The sequence below is a fragment of the Lathamus discolor genome, chromosome 1 (genome assembly GCF_037157495.1).
Source record: "Lathamus discolor isolate bLatDis1 chromosome 1, bLatDis1.hap1, whole genome shotgun sequence".
Taxonomy (NCBI): domain Eukaryota; kingdom Metazoa; phylum Chordata; class Aves; order Psittaciformes; family Psittacidae; genus Lathamus; species Lathamus discolor.
The window spans coordinates 87125679-87141934 of record NC_088884.1 but is presented as its reverse complement, the minus strand read 5'-3'; the positions used below and the strand labels follow the sequence as shown (position 1 = coordinate 87141934).

The following is a 16256-nucleotide window of genomic DNA, read 5'->3' as shown; positions in this document are numbered from 1 at the left end:
ACTTCATACTTACGTTGTAAAGGCTGGGTTTAGTTTAGCTCCAAGGTAGTAGGAATACAGTATGAACATCCCAATCATAAATGCAAGAAATACCATAATAAAAAGGACCATAAACTTGAAGATGTCTTTAACAGTCCTTCCAAGTGAAATCTGCAAAGGCCCAAAACTCTCATTTGCAGGCAGGATATATGCAATACGAGAAAAGCTAAGAACGACAGCAATTGCATAAAGGCCTTCAGATATTATCTGAGGATCAGATGGGAGCCATTTATCTCTAGCTGGAAGACACAAAATACAGGGGTAGAGTTATTTATCACAATGCTGAAAATTAAGTCTTGATAGGATTTTTCCATGAGCGGGTCTGAATTTAGTTAAGACAAATATTCGAAGAGTCTAGCAGTTCCCTTAGTCACAAGGAATAAATCTAAGTTACACCACCTTCTACTAGTACTTGAAAAAACATGACGTTTTCTTCTGCAGTTTGCATTTTAACCTGGTATATGTAACAATATGTAATTCCTTACTGCTTCTCTTAAACACAACTGTTTTATCTGAATAAGCACTATGCTAGAGACAGAAATTTATTTATATTTTGTGTTACTGATGGGAAAGTAACAGTGTTGGCTAATGAACAATTTAATTTATTAATCACACCAGCTTTTCCCTGTTCAGGATATAACCTAATTCCCTTTGAAATCATGAAGATTTATGCCTTTTACCTCAATGGAAGTAGGACCAAGACAAACACATGCAAATATTCATCTTAAAGCTTCAAAATGCTTTATAGTGCATCCTACCAGTTTTCCTATGTTCAGATCTGCGTTGAAGAAAAGTTAAACTCACCATAAGTAAAATATTCTATTTCTGGAGGAAGTGTAACCTCAGAGAGGTCATTCTCCTCAATGTAGTTGTCCACATATTGTTGTGCTTTTGTGGCCTGCAGGAATGCCAGAAGTCTTGCTGTGAAAGCAGCAATGAAAATGGACAGCATCCCAAAATCCAAAACATTCCATAACTGCAAAATATATTCCCTGGGTCCTTCCAGCCATAGCTCTTTGCATTCTGACCACATCATACCTGCAACAAAAGGTGAAAAACCACATCGCAATGTTGGCCAAACTCTTTCCACTTACATTCTCTGCATTCCAACTCATAAAACCAGGTGGTACCAGTGGAGCAAAAATTCACTTATTTGCAATGTCACAGCATCATCACACACCTTGAGTAAGGCCCTCTTGGTTTCAACAGGGTTGATCAAATAGCAAGTTATGAATTGATATGTGGCGATAAAGCTCAAACATCTCCACGTTGAGTAGCATAGAGCCCTGACTTTGCAGTGAAAGCACTATGGCCTAACTAAATAACAGTATGCTGTACTTCTAAAGGAAGAATGTTAAACATGGAAAAAGAACTCCTCTCACTTCCTTACCATTTATGTTCATAAACCACTTCTGAATCAGGATTCACTTTTACAGAGGATCTCAACTATCCAACTACACAGATGACCAAATATAAAGGGCACAATTGCACTACTGGTTCTCCACTTGGCAGAAGATTGCCTTTCAGCCTAGCAAGTGGAATTTAGTTACGTGTAACTCAGTTCTGGCTCGGTAATTCAGAGGGGTGTACTGCTGCCATTCCAAACATATGCACAGCAGCCATGCACTGTATTGGTTTTAAGGCTGGTTGTACCTGAGTGCTCAAGAAATTTCTCACAGTGATCAAGTCCTAAAGACCACCAAAATCTCTGTCCTTGCCTCCTGTCAAATAAAAAGGCTGCTCCCCAGGAATGTATGCTGGGACTACCAGAAGGCAGCACACAGATACGCATCTCCCTACTCTAATGTAGTTTAAGACAAAGCAGGACTTAAACCAGGCATATAGGTGATTCAAAAGGCAGTGTGAGGCACTGTCATGTAGCAGCCAGGTGCTACACCTACCTCTTTTCTCTCCCACAGCCTGTAGAAGCTGAGAATGCTACATTATCATGCAGCTAACTGACATTTTGCCATGTAAAGCACCTGACCTGGATGAAATGCTAGAAGACTGCATTTTCTGCCATATGGAGTTTCAAACAGGCTAACAGTTTTGTGAAGAAAATAGTGAAAACCAAAACCAGCCAACCAAAAAACCACAAAGCAACCATACAGACTCTAATCCTCCCTTTTCCTCCAAAAAAAACCCAACCAAACACCTTCTCAAAACTACAACAACAGAGTAGTGATAACTGACTCCAGCCACTTGACACTGGTAGATACTGTGATTTCCCCACATGCTATGTCAGCACCATTGTCATTTAAGCACTGATGTGCTTTCTGGCACACGCTGTTACTATTTAAGAAAGCCACTTCAATAAAGTATGATTTCTGCAAACCTGCTGTCCTGTTACAAATGCCAGAATTACCAAACGGTGTGGCAAATCAGCAAACAAAATTTTGCCCCATGCTGCAAGAGGGCAGCAAAGAGATGATCTGATGCTTTCACCAGTTCTAATGTACTGTTGTCTGTCTTAAGGGTTTATTCTAACCATGCAACATCAGGAGCAAAGGTCTGGGAGTGGACTTTTTTATTTTACAATTTATATCTGCAGGAGAACAGCTGACATAAAAAGAAGGGGCTATATACCTACCAAGTACCCACACCATGATCAGCATTTCTGTCCAGGTGAATTGGGTAGTCTTCACCCTAAAGATCTGCTTAGGGTAATCAGTAACAGTGACATTCGGTAGTGTTGTTATACCTTCAAATCTGTCAGAAGCATTGAACACCAGTAGGCCCAGGAAAATAATGAAGGATGCTGCATGTGCCACAAACTTCATAAATGGACTTCGAAGAATTCTTCCAAGCTGCAAAGGCAGAATGAAAGTTTTCTCAAAGGAGCAAACTCTCCCATCAGACATTCCAGAAGTGTAAATGGCACTCAAAGCTCAGGACAGTCTGAAACCTCAGTTTTAAAGGATACTGAACTGTGATGCTTTATAATTTCAGACAAAAGTCTCCCAAAGGTAACCTCATGGAGTACATTGTCTCTTTAGGAGAATATATGTTCAGAGATCTAAGTGCCAAATAAATAGTTCATGTCTACTAAAAATAATGACTTCCCTCACAATGGACTAAGAAGAGTAAGATCAGAAATACTACTATTTTCACATAAAATCAGCTGATTTAATTCGTATCTGCACCTGGCAGAAGTACAAAACAGCAACAGCAGATGCAGTCCATCTGCATCAAAAGAGAGGACCATCTGCCTCCAGAAGACCAGACTGGAAAGAGCAATAGGCCTGTCACAGTTACTCACTGTATGAAAGAGTCTGTGATCCCATCAGTACTAGCCTGCATGCCAGCATTAAAAGTGCCATGCTGTAAACCCACTTTTCTGGGGACAATACTGCCAGTATCCTTTATTTAGGCAGTAAAGGTCTCATGTGGCCTGTGCTGCTGCAACTTCCCACCACGTACTCAAAAAACCGCAGGTATTGGCAAGGCTGCGCCACAGACAGCCTTTTGTGCACTGGCTGAAGCACAGAGGTGGAACTGAGACTGCCTAACTACCCTCCCTGCAGGAGTCTTAGGGGAATGCACATGTAGGTTTACTTGTCCTTCCCAGCCTACTTCCTGCTGGGAGGAGTAGTACCTTTGGAATGCACCTCCTTCTTGTGGCCTGAGCAGGACAATGCTTGTCCTATCTCTGCACAAGGTGTGGCAAGGTGGATACTAGACAGACTTCTTCATCTTAGCTGCTGCACACCTTTTAAGGTCACAGGTCTCCTGTCTCCTTCGCTATGACAAATAATATACTGCTCTGTACATAATGTCCAACCTTTATTGATGTTAATGTACAGTTATAATGCGATAAACTATCACATACATCACCAGTATTATGCAACAGTCCAAAGTTTCCCATGAAGAGCTGCTAAATACAATCAGCAGTATTGTATAAGAAGAAAAAACAATTTCAGCAGATGGGGAGCTTCCTCATTTCAAGGAATGGTTTTCTGAAACTGGGGTCAGCTACACAGAGCAGCACACACTAAACAGCACTTACTACCTGTGCAAACAATCTCAGTTTCCTTTCCTGCTCCTGACCTTTAGAAAGTATTTTGAAATGACAGTATCAAATTGCTGATAGGGATGTACAGTACTTTTATTTGACATGAACACTAGGAAAAATGTCAGGTGTTTCTGGTACTGAGAAAGCTCAAGGACAAATGTCACTTTCCTATATTAGACACCAGCTAAAAAAATATTAATATGTTTCTGTAATATGGAGCTGTGACTGAGGTATCTTTACTACAGATGTTGACAGAAAGTGACATTTCAGATAATAATGACAGTAACAATTATACTGTTTTCATAAATGCTTATCTTTAAAGTAAATAACTTTAAAAACTTACAGAAAATGATAGGTTTCCTTGAAACATGCAGGCAATTAGCAAAATCTTATCCTCTTGAGGTGAATTATAAGAGCAAAATACAAATGAGCAAGCCTCACATTTAACTTAATAAGGAAACAAAATTTTAAAACCACATTCAGCACAAAGCAAATTTACTTAACATTTTGAAAAAAGGCAATGTAACAAAGAAATTGTCCTTCTTCCAATTTACCAAGTATCTATCAATGCACTTCATTTGCAGACAACTCACATGCTACAGTCTACAAGTATTTCAAAGAAACTGCTGTTATTTTCATTGTGAGATCACCAGGAAAGCTGGAAGCACCCATGTATTTTCATAATGAGGCAACAGTTTATAGTTATGCTCTTTTACGAATACACCCTACCACATGGTTGGAATACTGTGTTTAATTTCATTTCTGCTGTATGGTTCACCTGGTAAACAGATCTACAGCAGGAATAACAAATATTTCACTTAAGATTCAGTTCTGCATCAGCAAAGTCAACAGATGCTCTGGTAATGGTTTATATTGGAACAGCATCAGATCTTAAGATGCCATCAGAGGAGACCTAATACAGAATCTGAGTGGTGAGCTTCAAAAAAAAAAAAAAAAAACCAAAAACGTGCTACTAATACAAATGCATAGTAGAGATTGTGAAGTAAGCATGATTTCATTTAAACTTAATGACAATGTATTTTCATGCTTCATCACCACGGTCCCCTCTTTACAGTGCAAATAAAACAAATAGCATTTTTTGACTCAAGACTAAAGATTACTAAAAATACCATTAATTAGTTAAAATTTGTAAGCAGCAGAATTAGAGGTACAATATTGCATTTTGAATGCCAGAAATTGAAGACCAGCTTCCAGAATAGTACAAGATATGTAATTTATAAAATTCAATACCCTGCTACACGGTGCAATCCAATAACCAATAGCTAGAAATGGAAGGCCCAACGCCACAACCAGCACAACCAGACACTTGATAGCTATGGTCTGCTCCCGTAATCCTGAGAGATTTTCATACCAGATAGTCAGTAGCTGTTGCTGGCAGTTTGGATGGGCTACAAACTGTAAAGAAAAAGAAAGAAAACCAAGACATATTATTATTTGTAAGAAGAACTATGTAACTGCTACATACATGATTAATTTAAATACCTGGTGTTAATTTAGACCTTAAAAAACCACGTTCTTTTCTCCTTTCCTTTAAGTTAGATGTTACTAAATAAAGAAGAAACTGCAGAGCTGATTTAAAACAGCACTTTGGGGACAAGGCTGCACATGTTGGACAGCAAGCATTGATAGAAGCCCTTTGATGCATTATTAGAACAGCTTCACATATCCAACTGGATCCTGTCAGAGTTGAACCTCAGTCTTAACTTCGAACAATTTCTCAGCAAATCAGGTACATGCAGAATTTCTGTGGAGGCTGAAAATTTCAGCCTGACCATAATCAACTGTTTCATTCATCCCAATCTTCCATGAATTCTTCCTCAAGTGTCCCAAAATTGAACAAGAGCAGAGAAATTGAATCAGTAAGATACTAAACTGGCACATATTAAGGATGCAGTAGCCACTTAAAAAAGAAACCAGTCAACTTCCATCTTTCTTCTATGCAGCAGATATGTGCAAATTCTATTTTCCTAGCTTCAGTAAGATTTTAGTATGTTCACAAGGAAAGGGAATGATTCCAAAATTAATTACGGAATGATAAAACAAGCTGTTGCCAACAACTGCATTTGTTTAAATATGCTTTAACTTTCATTTTACTAAAATCACTTTTGGTCGAATTTGTTGAAAGGTGAGCATGTATTGCTCTATTTTTAAACCACTGTTGTATTTCTTTAGGATGTCCACTTCTGGCAACACGGACAGAGGAGGCTGTGCCACCACCCCATCACAATCATGTTGTGTAACCAGGAGTGTAAAGCCCATGTGTACTCCCTATGTTCTTTGCCCATTATATTTGCAGTTCTGCTTAAGTCCATTTCTGAAGTATTATCATACTTACTCATCATTGTCACTATTATACCATGTCCTGTGAGACACCATGAGAGCACTTGGGACATCAATTAAGCAGAAGGGTAACAGTCTAGTTATTATGGCAATCTGAAGAAATCTGGTAATGTAGTTGTCACAATAGCTGACAGTAATTAGTAAATCAGAGTAAAGAATGCTAGGCAGTTTCACAAAAAAAGTTTAGAAAATAATTCTGATAACTTTGATAATCCTTGTTGGATTAAGAGTGAGATTTGATCCGAGTTTCTTACACTTAAAAAGTATAAACCTTGGATATCCATTTTATCATACTTTGTACTCTGTTGAGATCATAATGTACCATATACACTGTTGTTAGCCAGGTCTTGCCTGCAAAATTCCATTTATATGCCAAATCTCATTAAAAAGAGCATTCAGTAGTACAACAGGGCAGATTTCATTTAAAAAGTAAAATTAAATCATTGGCAATGAAAACAGGCAAGCTTAAAACCCTCAAGAGAAAATCTGAAGCTGTTGCACAAACTTTAAAAAGGTAAGCAATCTTCATATTTTAACCAATTTTGCTCTAAACGGTAAGTCCCAAAGTATTTTGGTGTACGATTCATGACCAGTTAGATCACATATTAATGCAGTTTGTAACTACAGTGGAATGGCCACCAAAAATACATTAAAAGATTTTTTAAAGTTTTTTTTTTTTTAAATGTCAACCTGAACTGTTTGTATTCTTTTAATTAGGCTGTCACCTTTGAAGCTTATGCACTGTAAAAACTGCCAACCTTGCCCATTGGAAAAAGAGAGACTGGATTTTGTGCACTTGTGCATTTTGACTATGCACCCGGTCTCTTCTTTTGCTAAAATAGGTCTCATTCTCAACACAGGACATCAAGGGACAAAGCGGGTTAACTGTGGCCAAAGTCAGGAATGGAAGTAAATAATTATTTCAAATTACAAAGACATTTTTTAAAAACAGACTTAAAACTGTAGGGAAGAGGAAAGAGAAGAAACACATCATTGCTCATGTTACCAGAAGCAATAGGAAGAAACAGCAAAGGAGCTTTAAGGGAGTTTGCCTAGGGGTATAAATCAGCCCTCAGGCCCTCTTGCATATCTCATCCAAGGCTGTGTGCTGGTTTATTCCTCCTAGTCTATCAACATTTTGATCTGACAGCAAGAGGAGGTCTGCCTGTGCTATAATTTTCCCCAGAAAATGGAGGAGTTAGTGAATAAGATGCCAGTGGATATGGCAAGATATCTGGCACTAAGTCTAACAGCTCTCGAGAAGATCTTAGCAACTTATTTAATTGTTGGCAACTGCACAATATGCACCACTTCCAAGCCCTCAGAGAAATGTGTGTCACTTCTTTCATCCATAAAAGCGCTGAAATTCATCCTTCTCTTCAGCTCACTGAAATACTTGAATTTATGATTACACTATCCTTATTTTCAACAACTGCAACCTCTCCTAGCTTTTTCCCTGCCTTGTGTATTTGTCTCTCCCTCCAGCTTCATCTCCTCCAAAGACAGGAGGTTCACATCATATTTCACCTATGGATCACATCATCCTACAACCTTGTTCCTTCTGCATTTCTCTTCTATCATCCTACTTTCCATGCAGTTTCTTACTTACATATGTTGAACTCATTATCACATTTATTCAACATTTTGGGATCCAATCCAAACCCCAGTGAACAACAAGGATGCATAAGGACAGTATCTAGTCACTAAAAAGCTCTAATTCTTAGTTAAGCTGCCTTTCTGGGCATAACTGACTATAACAACACTTCACATTCCATAACCCTAAACCAAGTCATCAGTAGTAAATATTTTTCTGTATGACTAAGAGTGATCATAATGTTATTTATTCTTAACATCCTAATGACTGAGTTGAGACTTAGCAGGAACAGATCCTGGCATACTTTGATACACAAACATACAATGTAGAAAGAGAATTTTGAATCTTCTTCGATATCTATTGATTCAAAACTTGAATGCGAGCGAATTAAATTCTGTGATTTTGCTCAAACTCACTTGGAAATTCCATTCTGATTTTTATTTCATCAAGAAATGCAGAACTTGGCGGTGTCAGCACTTCTCTGTAATTTGGTTGACAATCTAAGGACAGAGTTAAAATACAATACTAAAAGCACTACTGCAGCAGCAATTCAGCATTCCGCATGAGACTACTTGCTCTAACAAGTTTTTTGAGGGGGGGCTGGGGGGGGGGGGAGGAGAGGGAGAGGGAGGGGAAGGAGGAAAGAGGGGTGTTAGGGGTGTTGTTTTTTTTTTGTTTGTTTGGGGTTTTTTTGTTGGGTTTTTGTTTTGTTTTAGTTGGTTGGTTGTTTTTGTGCCCCTCCCCCCCCCCCCCCCCCCCCTTTTCCCCCCTTCTACTTTTTAATTCCCTTAGTCCTTCACTATTGGGACTGCAGTTTCAGTCTGAACCTTAGCTTCAAAATTATATCCTGCTTATAAGGTGGGCTACACTTTAATGCAGTGCCTAAGATAGTAAGTGCAAGAGTTTCATTACTAATGGAATTGAAACTTCCCATTTCCCTAGCAGTGAACTCATGAGCATACTTACTCACTTGTCATTTTTATTTTCCTCTATCTTCTCCCTCTGAAAAGGGCATATGGCTCATTAACCATTTCATGGACCTGTAGTTCTGTTTGGCTATGCTGTCTGTAACAGCAAACTGACCTTAACGTAGCTGACTCAGAAACCCAGGTAGGAATACTGAAAAGTAAGAAAAATAAGCCACATCCTTGTCTGCTTCCTACAGCTATAGGGTTGAAAACATTCTGAGTGGAGTTCCCACATCTGAATCTGTTCTGCAGTCAGAATATCGCTAGAATCTGCCACAGTTGTAATGGAGCTGACCCCAGCATCAAAGGACCACAATGGCAGGGACATTCGCTGGCTCAGTCCTTGCCATTCCCTCTCTAATGGCCTGTGAGAGACTGATCTGAAATCAGACTTCACTGTCCATTGCCTCAAAGACTGGTCTGAGAAGCTGAGATGGAATTCCACCTGTCTTTTTTTCAGAGATGGGTGGGAGGAGTTGAGATTAGACTCCAATATCCATTGCCTGGGAGAAGGGTGTGTGGAACTGGGACTCCACCATCCATTGCCTGAGGGATGAGTGGGAAAGAGCTAAGACTCTTCCATCCATTACCTAGAAGATTTATGTGAGGAATTGCTACCCGTTATCCCAAGAATTGCTGCAGGCACGTGTGTACAGACACATGCTGTTGAAGAGCTGGCTGCAAGAGCAGGGAAACTGGTCCACCAGAAAAGTGTAATACATGACATGAGGAATAGAGGTACTCCACCCAACTCATTCTAAAAGTGGGAAAGGGTAATCACCAAGAGGGACATCACCAGGGAGCCATTGCCATGAGGATGACTCCAGACGGACACTTCTGTGAGGACACTTTCCTCCAACTACTATGGACCCTGAGGGACACCCCCCATGAGACATTGCCATGATGGCAACTCCACAAGACACACTCCACAAGGTACCTTCAAGGGGATGACTCCAGAAGGATGCCTCCACAAGGACACCCACCTCTGATGGACTCTTGAGGGATTGCTCCAATACTGACTATGAATCCCGAAGAGCTCCCACCACCAACAATGATGACAAGGGATCCTTGGGACACTGCTGGATCCACGGTGGTGACTCTCTCTCTCTCTCCCTGCACCCTGAATCCTTGCTTCATTTTCTGCCTTTTTTCCAATCTGTCCTATCACTATCCCCTTTATTACAATAATTTCCCGCCACCCCCCCTTTTTTTTTTTTGTAATAATTGTCATTTCCTAATAAACCAACTGATCGATTACGGCACTTGACCTTGTTTTGTGTCTGAATTTCATTCTTTGGATCATGAACTGAAACAGGGTCTGGCACTGGGGTTTTCTCCAGTTGGACCCTGACATTGCCATTTATAGGGAACAGCGTTATGTGTGAATAGGGTAACAGCCGTGCACCATCTATTTATTTCTTTGCACCAAGATCATTAGTCTGGTAGGTTCTGAACTGTATTTGTCACAAATTGGAGCCAAAACCTTGAGTTTATACACAAATACTTAATCTCTTGCAAGAGAGAACAAGTTTGCTATATGGAATTGTCTTTTTTTTTTTCTGCACTGCATAGATTATTATTACTCTTAACAGACTTGTGTGATCCTTTGCTCAGCAATGGATTCCATCAGTGACCACAACCTCTTAGTAGAAAATCACAGTCTTCAGAAAGAAAGCGGAGATGTAAGTCTCTGCAAGGGTTTGGTACATATTAAAATGCAACAGCATAAAGAATTCATGTGTTATTTAGGTATGATAACATGCTCATACACTTTGATTCTCTCCCTGTTTTGTTATTTTTAATTAATTTAATACTTGTATATATTTACCTTGAATTTTGGTAATTAATATGCACTTATCTGCTGTAAACCAATTCTATATTGGAAACAGTGATTCGCTGTTTAGGATATGCATTTACGATTTTTGTCAACCATCTGTTGGGGACATAATAAACATCAGTATGTCCCAGTTGTTCTGGCAGATTGCTTTCAATTCATTTTATATGGCAGATTGTCTCAACAGGTGGCCACAGAAGGCAGTGTTGTTTGTTCTGAGAGACACAAGACATCTTGTGGAGATGATGAACCTAATGGCTGTTAAGAATGGAAACGATGCTAACCATGTAAACAGGTAGCTGAAAATAATGCATAGGCATTGCTGTATTTCTTGAGTCCTCCCACAGTACGACACAGTAGTAACTATTCTCTGTGCTAGAGTAGTGGGATCTTGAAAAGAAAAATGTGCCTATATATAGGGAATTTCTACGATAAATGGGTATGTCCAACGTGTGATACACAGCTACACTTTTCAACACATAACATGCATTCACAAGATAACTGTTCATTAAAAATTACTTTGAGAGGCATTAACCAAAACCACATGGTACTTTAAAAAGTGATGAAGAACTGAAATCAATTAATTAACTACAAATTGATTAGCCACAAATGTCTTCCATACATTTCCAGCACTGGGTTTTAAAATACGTCTTAAAGAAACACACATGGTAAATCATGTAGAATTTCTCACTAGAAAACACACAGTTGCAGATAAGCTATATGACTTACTGTCATACTTTAAAATGAATAAAAAAATAATATACTTAAAGAGAGCTTAGATGTACTCTTCCTTTTTCAAAGTAGTAAAAGACCTTTCTTTAAAAAAAATTAAAAAAACCCCAGAAATCAAAACACCCCAAAACCTCTCCACAAACAAACAAACCTTTCTGATGATAAAAATGCTAGTAGATAGCTGCAAGACTTACTTCCCACAATTTACTTGTCCAATTCAGTTAGAAAGCAAAGATAATAAAAAGAAATAATGAACAGACCAGATCTTTTCATTGGTTGAAACCAATACTTTCACCAATACAGCCTTCTCTTTGGATTAGGTATTATCACACAGACTGACAACAAGACTTATGCTTGCTTTCAGTGAGTGAAAACCTGGTCACACTAAAATGTCTTCTTTTGGATTACTCAGGAGAAGGATCTGACCAGCTGTGTGTCACCTTACTAGCCCAGCTGATTTATGTCATTAAAATCTCCTGCCAGTTCTCAGCTGCAGAAAATAGATTTGTATAATCTCCTTTACTGTAGTCCATTTCTGCCTTGTGAGAATCTTGGTTACATACGCTATGTCTCATTAATGCATCTGACCACCTTTCCATAACACCTATGGGATAATGAGATGACACTGCATTCTGATTACACTGTCTAAAAGCACTGGCTACGAGGACATTACCTTTTTGACTTCGTACTTAATGGCCAGCTTCACACGGCTCAGTGATGCTCTGTGTCTCTGCGCTTCAACTGGCTCAGAGTTTAAATCCCCATTCAGAATGGCCTCCACTTCTTCTGAGTCTCTGCAGAGATCAAGAACACCCACCACAAAATCCTTGCACTGCATAGACAGCTTGCGATAGTCATTCTGAAACAGAGGGGTTAGAGAAAAAAGCCCATGATAAACATGCTTAAGAGTCAATGGCAAGGAAAAAGGAACCTGTACAAGCTGCTAGAAATTAATAATATTTGACTTTTACATACTATGTCAAGGTGCAAGCATATCAGACATGACGGAATTTTTGTACAGCAGAATCATTTCTCTTCTGACACAAAGCAGCCATTTGAACAGAAGATGATGACAGCTGTTTAACAGGGCATTTGGAACACTACATAATAGTGTGATGAAAATAACCCAGATGGGCAACAAGGGGAAGTTGAATGGACAAATCAGAATTGCTCAAACAAACCAGGACCAGAACTCTTGAAATACTAACCTCACCCTTGCAAAAACTTCGCAGTTAATGAAGTAATTCTTACGGGGTTGCCTCCCAGGCTACAAATATATTTCTGCTCTTTCTACGCTGCTAAAACGGCTGCTTACGCTCTACTCTGCTGTATACTGTAATCACTTCCCTCCATTTCCCACCCACTCTGCTTCCCACTTATACTTGGAACACTTCGAGCCCCACACTATGTACAGTGGGTTACAAAGTAACTGCACAGAGTAACTGCGGTGTGAACCTGGACACCAGTGTTAACGGCCAAAATACCCTGAATTGCCTATATAGACAACACAAAAACCAGCTTGTTCAGAGGACAGCTCAAAGGTACTAGGCTCTCAAATTGTTCTCTAATGATGGCTTTGCGGACATTGTCATTTTCTCACTTAATGTAATTTTTTTTTTCCTAAAACCCTCACTTGTTCCTGGTTGCCTAAGTAACTTTCACGTCCTTGAACGGCTAGTTTTGTTACATACTCAACTCAGCATCTGTAAAATGGTATAGACAAACAGGCTCTCAGTAGTTTCAAATCATTCTGGGGAAAGATGGAAAAGAGGATAGGATAGGATAGGATAGGATAGGATAGGATAGGATAGGATAGGATAGGATAGGATACGCATAGGATAATTACAAGAATCAATCATGATTATCAATCCCACAGGTCAGATTCAGATATGAATCAAAAACAAAACATTACCACAGACAAATACTAGTAGGAACTGTGTTATTAGTGAAGACTAACATCCTAGGTACAGACTTGGAAACAACCAGTAATAATCATAGAACTAAACAGCACCTAGTCATTTCCCTTGGTCATAGAGGACAAATTAATACAGTTGCCAGTGAAACAACAGGATGTAAGTTATTGTAGATTTGGTTTTGGTAACCAAGAAAAACAGCACAGAAGAGCCAATTATAAAAATACTGGGATATATGATTAAATTTAGCGAAAGGATGAGCAAGCATTTGTATGACTAAGACTTGGAACTTTTAAAAAGACAGTCTCATAAGAAAGCTAGTCAAAGGAGTAAAACATAAGCATGGAGGTCTGACTCCAAAGAATTAAAAGTAGTAAAAAGTACTGCAATAAGTACTTTTAAAAGTAAAAGATGTGAAAGTGATTAGACATTAGATCCCACAAAGATAAAAGCCTTGCAGAGGAAGACTCCAGAATGGTGGCTAGAATAGTAGTCTTAAAAAAAAGACAAATAAACGGAAACAGTTTTTCTTGACAACCTAGTCAAGATGGAAAGTTTCATCACAGAGACCAAGAACTGAAAGTATAAGTTGCTAGAATTCAGGCTTGTAAAGGATTTTAAACAACGCACGATGAAGTAAGGCAATGTAAAATGAAGAGCGGGACTTTCGTCAGTGCAGGCAGGGTAGAGACTGAAGATAACTCTAGTGAAGCCTAAAACAATACCTTGCCTTTAGTCAGATGAAGTCCTATGTTCTTGACACTGTCTATATTGTTTTCACAATAAAATTGTTATGTATCTGTGGGAACTTGAACACTCTTCCTTAAATTTCCCATTTCAAGCAAGAGTTGCTTACACATTTCACTACAGCAAAAGAAAGGCATTCAATGAGGTGGCTGTGCAAAAAACCATGCTAAGCATCAGGTACAGCATTATATTAGTTCAACAGGAATACAAGTGGTAATCAATTTGTCTTTCAACATTATGAAGTAGCTGTAAATCCGCAGTTTGCAGCACATGGGGCGATACACTAACTTCAATGAATTTAATCATAGTTCTGTATTACTAAAACAGACACTACATTCTTTCATGGCTGAATTTGCAGGCACTTGTAACTTTACAGGGAAAAAATAAGTCTTTGTTTTAGTATTATGTCTGTCTATCCTATGCTCAAAGGTCATAATATATTAAGGTTTAATAAAGTTTAGATGGTTCTGTATATTATTCAAGTGCTTTATGACATAACACAATCCAAATTTTGTCCTTGCATTGATGAACATAGGCAGTCCAGTTGTGGGGAGTGGCTTCATTTACAAAATCTTTTCTCATTCCTTTTCTAACTGTGAAGAAAGAGAAGGAGAAAGAGTAGACTTGTATTATATAGAAAAGAAGTCACACTTGCTACAGGTTCACTCCATTTTCTTTACCATTCAACTATTCTCTTTTTCCTGAAAACAACGCAGAAACATGATAGCAAAAGTTGCGTTACTAAGAAGATACTTCTCTAACAACTTTCAATATAAAAGTCAGGAAAATTAAATGGTGTTACTTCATGTGTAAGCTGAAACCAAGTCTCACACCACACATGCAAGCAGACAAGTACAACCTAGCATGAGATGCATAAAATGTGAACATTTAAGTATGTTTCTGCTATAGTTACCCATACAGTTTAAAAGAGCAATTAACATAGTTTTCTCAATTGGTACAAACTAAGGAAGAACACGTTTGCACTGGCAGTTGTGAAATACTGCCTACAAATGGCAAAGTGGTGTAAAATCACCTCACTTTGGCAAAAGGGGGGGAAATTGTGACTGTAGTGCTATCACATAAAGACTGCTATCACTACAGATGGTTTAATTCCGCTGTTCTCTCATGAATGGAGATTCATTTCCATGAGTGTGTCAGAGCTCCTGACTGATACTGGCAAACGGTGCAGAGCTCCTGCCACCACAGCTCACATGGTATTAACTGGCATCCTGAAAATTACACTCATCCACCCTGCGAATATCCCTGCCAGTTCCTGAAGGACAGACTGCTTTGCATGGACTATTACTCTACTACCCAAGAGGAATTCGCATTTCTACTGGAAAATTAACAGTGCTACATGTTTCTGAATAGGTGGATAGACCACCTGCTTATGAAAGTTATGCTTACTGCCAGATAAGATTAAAGATACCATGGATGAAGTTTTATTCTTTCTAATTTAAGGATTAAATATAGGCTACATTACTTAGAAATGCTGTTATGGGAACCGAAAACCAGTACATGCATTGTTAATATCTAACTCAGGCTTTGAATCTTACCCTAGGAAAACTTGTCAGATTTCCCTCTCAAGGTCTTAACTGACTTATATATTAGGAAATCAAATTTATCTCAATCTATCTGATTGTTTTATAGAATAAGACAGACAAATACTATCCACACTGTAACCATGGGACCCGATTTTCAATCATCTACCTCTAGGGTGTTTTATGAATACCAGAAAACAGAATCTGTGGTCTCAGTCATCCACACACACCTCTGCTTGCTCTGAAGAACATACAAATGAAGCCACCAGGCCACTCATCTCTTCCATGTCTTAAATAAGGCTAATGGTCCCCCACCCCCGTGTGGTGCCTTCATGTATGAAAAACCCTGATACATACTATGCAAGTTGGCAGCTTGTTAATGTGAACCTTATCTTCAGGGGAACACCAGACTGATGCACCTATAGACTTTAGGTCTGAAGTAGGGTTCTTAGCCTATTTTTGTCATAATACTCCACTTCCTTGAACAAAGTCCTTTTCCCATTAATTCACAACCT

The 16256-nt window shown here is 38.8% G+C and overlaps 1 protein-coding gene and 1 long non-coding RNA gene across 5 annotated transcripts in view; one reads left to right on the top strand and one right to left on the bottom strand.

Moving 5' to 3' along the window:
* The window catches only part of TRPC3 (transient receptor potential cation channel subfamily C member 3), a 38603-nt gene that overhangs the window by 6447 nt on the left and 15900 nt on the right, over positions 1–16256 (bottom strand). For 2 of the 4 annotated variants that reach the window (XM_065684677.1, XM_065684695.1), the window contains exons 3-7: positions 12214–12399; positions 5303–5467; positions 2630–2846; positions 844–1077; positions 14–278 (exon numbers count right to left, since the gene is read on the bottom strand). In XM_065684677.1, coding sequence (XP_065540749.1) covers positions 14–278; positions 844–1077; positions 2630–2846; positions 5303–5467; positions 12214–12399 — 1067 coding nt within the window. The remainder of the gene's footprint in view (positions 1–13; positions 279–843; positions 1078–2629; positions 2847–5302; positions 5468–12213; positions 12400–16256) is intronic. The other 2 variants (XM_065684686.1, XM_065684704.1) reach the window with 2 other exon arrangements.
* On the top strand, positions 5673–10212 carry LOC136016936 (uncharacterized). Its single transcript, XR_010613752.1, has 3 exons — positions 5673–5801; positions 6245–6926; positions 9172–10212. It is a non-coding gene; the product is annotated as an uncharacterized LOC136016936 (long non-coding RNA).